Here is an 8,981-nt window from a genome sequence, read left to right as displayed (position 1 = left end):
AGCCACTGTATTGGTGCAGTGGGGTGTGTGTGTGTGTGTGTGTGTGTGTGTGTGTAACACAAAGTCAAGTGTCAGCATTAGGCCACTGTTCCAAGAGTGGACACAGCACCAGCCTTTAGAACTAATGCTCAGCTTGCTCTGCAACAGGCTTCCTAGGCGGGTTATTAGGTCGTTACTTTTCATTTATGGACAGAGCACTGGGGAGGTAACTCTGACGCATGCAGCTGAGAGGAATGCATCAGTATAGCTTTCAGTCTTAATCAGTGTGTGTGTTTATGGTTCCTGCAGTCAAATGCTGTTTTGACAGGCCACAGCCTACGTGGCTGTAACTACTGTCAAGCAGTTGTTTCTTTCTGGTCTCCCTGCTGCGCAACATGGGAAATGGCCAAGTTATCTCAGTTATGAGTTTCAGATGTTTACAAAGCAGCACATAATTGCCCCACTTGTTCCTACAAATTGGTCTGCAGCCAAACCTCTTTAGAAATATCTAAAAAGGCCAGGACCTTTGGAGTTTTACTATTTACTACAAATCATTAAGGCAGAGGGAGAAGATGTCATCACTGCAAGTGTGCACAGAATGAGACTTCTTGGATATATATAAATACAGGGATTCCATCACTGGGGAGCATTGGGAGACTGGACACCACCAAAAGCATCAGCATCAAATCACACTGTCTGCATGATGAAGGCTGCAACTGTGCTGTTTCTCCTCCTAGGACTCTATTGCTGCTTCTTTGCCACAGGTGAGCATTTTTTTTTTTTACGTCACGCTCAATGAAGATGTTGACCCAGTGTGCAGCAGCTATGAAAAGGGTGGTTGCTATATTATTTTCTTTATCATTATTAAGATTTCTTACCCACTTTTTGCCATAAGATCCCAGGGTAGGTTATAACAGCCTTTAAAAATACATTCTTAAAGTCAGTTAAAACAATTAAAAATTAGAAGAGTAGAGTGGGTTACATATATATTTATGCATGTATGTATGTATGTACACAGAGAGAGAGAGAACTAAATGTGCCTTTTGTCTGTTCCGGGATGATCAGGGAGTAAATAGAGTTAAGCAGTCCAATGGGAATGCTTTTGCTCAGTGCCAGAGCACATGCATTGCATGCTAAAGGTTTCAGGTTTAATCCTAAAACCCTGGAGAGACACTGCCTGTCAGTGCAGACAATACTAAACTAGATAGAGCAGTGGTCTCTTTCAGTTTAAGGTAGCTTCCTATGTCTCTCTGAATATCACCTGTCTTGTCACCTGAATGTCACCTGTCTTGAAAAGAATGATTCATGTCATTTATGGATATATTTTAAAATGCAGATTAATGGCAGATCAAATTGATGGATTATGCCAAAATGGCAAAAATAACCAGAAGAATCAGAAATCAGGAAAACCAAAATTTTAATAAAGAATGGGGTAAATTTATAATTTATCTTAAAAACCATTGTAAACAGTTAAAACTGTTAGTAGGATTGGGATAACACTTGTAGTTTAATGGTGAATTTTGGATAAAACGGAGATGTAAAAGATCTGGATTATTATAAAAGATGCAGGAGGAAATGATTAACAATAGGACCCACAAAAGGGAGGAGGGAAGTTCTATGGAATCTTGTCTTTATGTTGTATGCTGGATATGTGATTGTAAAACTGTAATTTGAAAAACCAAATAAATAAATTAAAAAGAAAATGCAGCCCAAAAGGTAAAATTCATTTTTAGGTCTTGGGGCCAAAGGAGATAGCCTAGGGCTTCCTTTTTGCACAATGGGCCCATTGGGATGCAGGTGGTGCTGTGGTCTAAACCACGGAGCCTTGGGCTTACCAATTGGAAGGTCAGTGGTTTGAATCTCCGCGAGGGGTGAGCTCCCGTTTCTCTGTCCCAGCTCCTACCAACCTAACAGTTTGAAAGCACGTCAAAGTGCAAGTAGATAGATAGGTACCACTCTGGCGGGAAGGTAAACAGTGTTTCCGTGCATTGCTCTGGTTTGCCAGAAGTGGCTTAGTCATGCTGGCCACATGACCCGGAAGCTGTACACCGGCTCCCTTGGCCAGTAAAGCGAGATGAGCACCGCACCCCAGAGTCGGCCACGACTGGACTTACGGTAACTGCCAGGGGTCCTTTACCTTTACCTTTAATGTACATAAGCAATGTGAGCGTGCTAAACTTTTCTCATTACAAGTGATATGCATTTGCTTCTTATACCAATAGCCCCTTGAAAGGCCAGTGAGGGACGTCAGTATTCTCATCTCCATTTTGCAGATAAGCAACTGAGTATGACTGGTAGTGGCTACCCTAAGACCACCCAGTGAAGACATAACAAAAGTAAAATTTGAAACCTGGAATCCGCAGGTCATCATCCTAGCATCAACAAACCAAATGAACATAAAGAGAGTGGTGACCAGTGGCAAAGGGCTACCTGGACCACTCTGCAGCTGCCACCTGGGAGGGATCCTAGTTGTTTTAATTTTTGCAGCTAGGTGGCTATGGCCAAGAGAGTGTGACAACAGGAGTCTTTATAGAGCAGCAGAGGTATCAGCAAAGTTACACCATCTCTCTACACTGGCCTTTAAAGACCTCTACATAGGCACCTCCACACACAGTGGCCTTTTTGTGCTCTCCAGCCCTCCCAGGCTTGCCACTGGCCAGGGTGACGTAAGGACCACACACACAAACAATCACGTAAGGCTGGTGTTGTGCAAATTCTGTGAACGCTGACTTTTAGCACAGTGCTCTGAGTGGTTTGCCAAAGGTGTGCCAGAGGTGAATGCGTGGGTAGTTCCGCTCATTCATATTATTATCATAAGAACCAGCATTTCATGTATCTTGATGAATTTGTATGTGTATTCCCAAGGGCGATGAGGATCAGGTTGTTTTACACACTGTAAAAGAAAATATAAAATTGAGAAGCTTTTACACAATAAGCTTTAATTCAGTTTTTTAAAATGGTTTTCATCTCTGTTGTTTCTTTGCTTTCTCTTGCAGATGCTAATCATTCCTATGAGCCACAGGTGAGTCCATCTGTTGATTGTTTCCTGTGGATATCTAGATAGCAATAGCATTTTTGAGCAAGATCCCTTGTGTGGAAACTAAATAAAAAGCCCGTCATTACACTACCATGAGAAATGGAGATCCTGAAACAAATCTTACCATATTCTCTAAGTACAAGTCTCATAATGCATGTTCCAGACATGGGATGATCCCTTGCCTGAATTCACATCCATTGGACCTCTGAGAACAGACAGGAGGAGCGGGGGCAGCTTTAAGTATCCTGGCCTCAAGTCCTGCACTTCACAATTTCTTTGTGAATCCGCAAAATATGCTTGTACGATTGCGTATCCATCCAGACACTGGTCACAGGAGACATACTGTCTCTCAAAACATAATGTATTTCTTTCTGCTGAGAGCATAGCTCTGGGAGTCTGAAAAGGCAAAGTTCTGTTCATTAGGAAATAAATGATATCAAAGATGAAACTTCCAATACCATAATGCCATTCTCCTTAGAGTACTCCTCAGAATAGATCCATTGAAATGAATAAACATGACTAGCTTAGGTCCATTTATTTTAATGGCTCTGCTGTACTTTGAGTTGAACTTCATTGGAGGCAACACATGACTGTAACTTGGAATTCTGTGTTTACATGCTTGGCAAAAAATTAAAATTAAATAAATGGGGGGGCAGGTGTCTGGGGGAGGGGACTTTGACAAGCACCAGTGCACCCAATGTGCTTTGATTATATAAGATTTTGATTTTATGTGCTATCCATAGAACACAACCCCATGTTGCTGGTCTAGTGTATAATTCTGGCACTTCCACTCCTTAAACTGAATACTGAAAAAGGTGCAGAAGAGGGCAGCCGAAATGATCAAGGGTCTGATTTGACAAAACAGGACATTCTGGGGTTATGTGCTGTCTTTGCTCACAAACCTACTTGAGCTGATTCCATTTTCTGTAACCAGGAAAAGCACATATGCTTTGGAGTTTGCATAATTTCCCCAAAGCTAAAAAGGCGAAGAGAGCAATTCAGTCAAGATTTAAATTCAGCAGTGCCAAAATGGCCATGGTTTTAAGAAGAGTACCTTTCCCTTTTCCAGGTTGACTGCAGTGCTTATATGAAGCTTTCCGACAGGACCAAACCTAAAGGATGCACCCTGGAGTACTTCCCAGTATGTGGTTCCAATGGCCAAACGTACACCAACAAATGTCTCTTTTGCAGAGCAGCCATGTAAGTAGGAAAATATCACTCCTGAATAAGTGAAGGAGAGATAAGCTACTTTTGTGAAGGGGGTACATGTCTCCCATAATGTGATAGACTCATTCAGACATCAATGCTACTGTTGTTGTATTTACAGCTGTACATAATAGTGCTCTCTCTTGCCCATATAAGTAAATACACAGAGTACAATAACACATTTCAAGGTAGTCATCCTCTGAGCCAATGCCAGCAAGCCTTTCCTCATATCCTCAACACAAGGGATGAGAAATGATTTTCAATTGCTTGCATTTTAATGAGAAATCACCTAATTTCTACTTCTTAAACCAATACGTGAACTGAAACACAACAATCCTTTGAAATTCATGCTTCTCTGAATTTTGCAATGTCATTAGAAACATAGGCAGCTGCCAGATGCAGAATCGATCCATTGGTCCACCTAGCTCAGTATAGTCTAAACACCAACTGGCATCAGCTGTCCAGGATTTCAGGCAAAGGTCACTCCCAGGCCAACCCTACCTGCAAATGCCAGGGATTGGAACTAAAATCTTCTGTATGCAAAACAGGTTCTCTACCACTGAGCTGCACCAATTCTCCTAGCAGGCAATGCATATATTAGGCTGAAGTGTGCATTAAAATGTATACATTTGTGAAAGTAACATACAGAAATGCATTCTGTTCAGGGAAATTGCTTGTAAAAAAGGAATGCACATTATTCAAAACTGCATGCTAAATGCACACATTAGCGGAGATTCACACTAATATGCTGGCAGAAATGTGGAAAACTGAAATTACGATGGGGGAAATGAGAAGCTGAGAGAAACCAAAATGGACATGTTTGTCCATCCCTAAACCCACAGAAATTTCATTTCTGGAACATGGGGGATCAACAGAGGCACCGAATCAAGATTTTTCTCTAAGGGCACTAGAGCTAGTACAGCTGAACTCCAAATCAAGGTTCCTGGTTTGAAGGTTGTCTCTACTGTGAACTCACTAGGTGGCAATAAGCAAGCCGCACTCTGTCAGCTTCTATTCCACCCCATCTACAGCATTCGGCCTAATAATACTGACCTATCTGACAGCAAGGCTGGGGAACCTGTGGCCCTCCAGATCTTTTTGGACTCCCATCTGCCCCAGTCAGTATGGCCAAAGGTCAGGGGTGATGAGAGCTGTAGTCCAGAAACATCTGGAGGGCCACAGGCTTCACATCTGTGTCTGATCATATTGTTGTATGGATTGCAACCAAGTGCATATGTCAGACACTTGAAAACACTCTGCAAATGTTATTATTATTAGCTTTGTTTTATTTTCTTGTTTTCACCCTAGAGCAAGTCAAGGGAAGATCCATTTTAAGCATTATGGGAAATGCTGAGTCATTGCCACACATAGTCCATGGAGGCGTGTTCCGTTCATCTCTGGCAGCTCTGCCTTGCTCTTTTCATCTCATCCTGCCGCATCGTAATCCACTCAAGCTTTTGTTCTTTTCAAGTTTCTCCTGATCTGTTGATTTAAAATAAAGACCTCCCAGTCTTATGTGGAATGATTAATTTTCAAGAAACATTTGCAGTAGCACACTAAACCAGGACCTAAGTTCAGTGTTAAGTGCTTTCACTGCTACTTGACACACCCAGAATCTCCAGGGTCATATGGAGAGGTTCTACACCAGCAGCAGATGCCTCCAGGAAATCAAGCACAGACATGGATACTCTTCACATAAACTGGGGAAGATCTATGTGACAAGCTATGCTGAAGGTTGCATCTGTGGTGTAATGTTCTCTGGCAGGCAACCAAGCCCCGATAAGAAGTAATAACTCTCTGGCAGTTTTATGTACATTTATTTACCAAAAAAAAAAAAAAAGACACATCCACAGCACGGCTTCTCGCCTGCTCATATTTACGATAGTTGGTCAGTCTGAAATTTCGCCCCTCCGACAGCAGGAAGGACGCCAAACTCCCGCCTTTCCCCTCTTGCCCTTCCATTACCATCTGATCTTATCCAGACTCCTAGCACGAGGACTGAGAGGCTGGACTCCCCACTGCTACTCGACCCAGACTCAGACCCCTGCTTATCTGCTGATTGCTTAGCAAAGCTCTGGCTACATTCGAACTCTTCTTCATCTCAAGAGCTAACAGAGTTTTCCCCAGGAAAGGGAGTCGAACTGCCCTTTCTCAACTGACAGCCACCTCTCATCTGCAGAGTCTGCCCCTCATTCGTTTAGTTCAATTTCTGAGTCTAAATCTTCTCCTGCACTCTGGGGGGGAGGGGACATTCCTAACATCTGGGAAGAATTTGCACATGTACGTACTTCTTGCCAAAGGGAAGGCTGACAGCTTATGCTCACAAAGTACGAGCCATATGATATAGGATCAGGAGCGTAGATAGGGGGGGCAAAGGGGGAGGTCAGCCCCGGGTGCCACTTTTGGGGGGGTGACAAGATGGCCCCTGCCTCTCCCCCAGCTGTAGAGCAGCCGAGGGTGCATGCAGTCCGTATGGGAGCTGCTCTCACGCCGTCTGTACGGGCTGCCGCATGAGCAGCATCCCTTATGGTCTGCGCATGCGCAATCCGTACGGGATGCTGCACATGTGCACTCCATACGGGCTGCCCCACCCCAGGTGCCAGAGAGGGTTCCTCCGCCACTGTATATGATTTATAGTCATGTAAGAACAAATTCAGATCAAGCACCACTAATTAAACATGTGGCACTCCAGCATCAATCCACAAAACCCACGGCCACTCGCCCCATTTTTTTGACATTGGAATTGTTCTCTGTTGCCTGACAGGGCAATATTTAATCAAATAGGGTTAAAGGAAAAGATGGTTTCAGCTGAACATTAGGAGAAACAGCTTAGCTCTAGGAGCAGTTAGTTCCCTACATGAGCAGTGTTGGGTTCTCCTTAAGTGAAGGTCTTGAAGCAGAGGCTGAGACAGCCACCTCTGAGTTTCTTGCCTCAAGCAAGGGGTTGGAGTAGAGGGTCTACAATATCCATTTCAAGTCTGTGCCTTACCTAGGCTATTATTGTGTCATTCAGATCAGTACACAAACACACCTAATTCTAGATTGTGCTGAATTTCCAAGAAATTACAAAATATGGATGTTTTTGTAGGGAGGGAAGAAATGTAATAAACATTAAAACTCATCCTTTTACATCTCTGTCCAATGAAATCCAGTTTTGCAGAAGGGGGAGTTTCACACCAAGTTGGGCAACACTTAGATCTGGGCTTTGCTGCATCGCCACAGAAGGAAATTGTATCATTGGGGGACAGCCATGGAAAAAAACCCTTCATGCTTCTAATCACTCTTCAATATAATATTCAACATGGGTGGTGATTTTTAAAATATGTGGTGGGATATGGTCTGTGAGATTTGTAGGGTCCATGTATTTCCAGACTTTACACATCATAACCAGCACCTTGGGATTGAGCCTAAAAGATAATAGGGAGGCAGTATAAATACTAGAACAGAAGTATAATGAACTTATAAATATTATTGTTAATTGTTTATTTGTTGCTCGCCACAGAAAAAAAGTCTCTAAATTCTTTTTTTCAAGAATTTTAAAACATAAAATCCAAGGTGCAGGAGGTTTAGCATTGCATTACAATAAAATTAATACAAAAATCCAAGGGCTCGGAAAAAATACAGCAAAATGTATCACTCATCAAAATCATCATAATCTGTCAAATGCTTACAAAACATTATCAAGGGCAACCCTGTGTAAAACACAGTAAAAGTCTCCAGCAATTGAGTAATAGTGGCCAGACACAAATTTGACAGAAGGGATCAGTCTTCTTAGCCTTTAGCTGCAGGTGTAACTTGGGCTTACTGGTGCAGCTTCAGATTCAGAAGCATCTCAAAGTTTTGATGCTGCACCAACAGTAGAGGATGAATCATTTTGTTGATGGCAGCCCCTGTCATCTCTGTAGCTCACAAGACCTGCCAGATTACCTGCCCTTCCCCAGAAGGTCCCAGGGCAGGTCACAGGAATGTTTAATACAACATTAAAACAATTTAAAACAAATTACAGTTAACAGCTAAAGTCGGTCCTAAAATCTCTCTCTCTCTCAAGTGTCAAAAGGTAAAGAGGTCATCTTCAGTACACAATGAAAGCTGTATAATGAAGGTGCCAGACACACTCTGTGGGGAACGGAGTCCCACAATTTACGGGTTTCATGAAGAATGCGCTTTCCTAGGTTGTCCTCCCCCTCTGAATCTCTGAGGGTGATGGAACTACCACAAGGGCTTCCTCTGCTGATCTTAATAGCCAAGAAGGTCTGTAGCGAAGGAGATGGTCTTTCAGTTATTTAGGGCCTAAGTTGTTAAGGGCAATAAACACTAGAATGAGCATCTAAAATTGAGCCCAGAAACCAACTGTCAACCATTGCAGCTGTTTTAAAACAGGAGTTGTATGAGTTCTAAATGGAACCCAGTCAGTAATCTGGCCAGTGCATTTTGGACCAGCAAAAGTTTCCAAGTTGTCTTCAAGTCATCTTGGTCTACACCATAACCAAATCCTACACTAAGCAAGGACTGAAACCAAAGGAAACCCAATTTATTCCATCGCCCATGTACTCAGCACAACTGGAGGGTTCCCATGTCAGCTTTTTCTAAGGCAGTTTTTATTAGAGATAAACCTGCCGATCCCTCGTAGTTAAGATTTCCACTGTAAATCCAGGAGCAAAATATCATGAACAAATATTGTGACACTGACATTACATCTGTTCATCCTTTGGTTTAGCCATTATTTCATTATTCTGCCATCAGTTTAGCAGGGAAAGTT

At 42.6% G+C, this 8,981-nt stretch overlaps 1 protein-coding gene across 1 annotated transcript; it reads left to right on the top strand.

The window, feature by feature from the left end:
• Positions 1 to 435: 435 nt before the first annotated feature.
• Positions 436 to 5,712, top strand: LOC309365524 (ovomucoid-like). Its single transcript, XM_081903519.1, has 4 exons — positions 436 to 743; positions 2,976 to 3,001; positions 4,086 to 4,216; positions 5,531 to 5,712. The coding sequence occupies exons 1-4, from the start codon at positions 680 to 682 to the stop codon at positions 5,574 to 5,576; spliced, it is 267 nt and encodes an 88-aa protein (XP_081759645.1). The 5' UTR covers positions 436 to 679; the 3' UTR covers positions 5,577 to 5,712.
• Positions 5,713 to 8,981: the final 3,269 nt, after the last annotated feature.

Source organism: Podarcis melisellensis (assembly GCF_964234715.1).
Source record: "Podarcis melisellensis genome assembly, chromosome: 2".
NCBI classification, from domain to species: Eukaryota; Metazoa; Chordata; class Lepidosauria; order Squamata; family Lacertidae; genus Podarcis; species Podarcis melisellensis.
Note: the sequence above shows the minus strand (reverse complement) of the source record. Positions and strands in the feature narration are given on the sequence as shown.

Excerpts from the sequence above, each read along its gene's own strand:
- LOC309365524 (XM_081903519.1), top strand. The coding sequence starts at position 680 with ATGATGAAGGCTGCAACTGTGCTGTTTCTCCTCCTAGGACTCTATTGC. Across the intron at positions 744-2,975 it reads TTGCTGCTTCTTTGCCACAG|ATGCTAATCATTCCTATGAG; the intron begins GTGAGCATTTTT and ends TTTCTCTTGCAG. Across the intron at positions 3,002-4,085 it reads ATCATTCCTATGAGCCACAG|GTTGACTGCAGTGCTTATAT; the intron begins GTGAGTCCATCT and ends TCCCTTTTCCAG.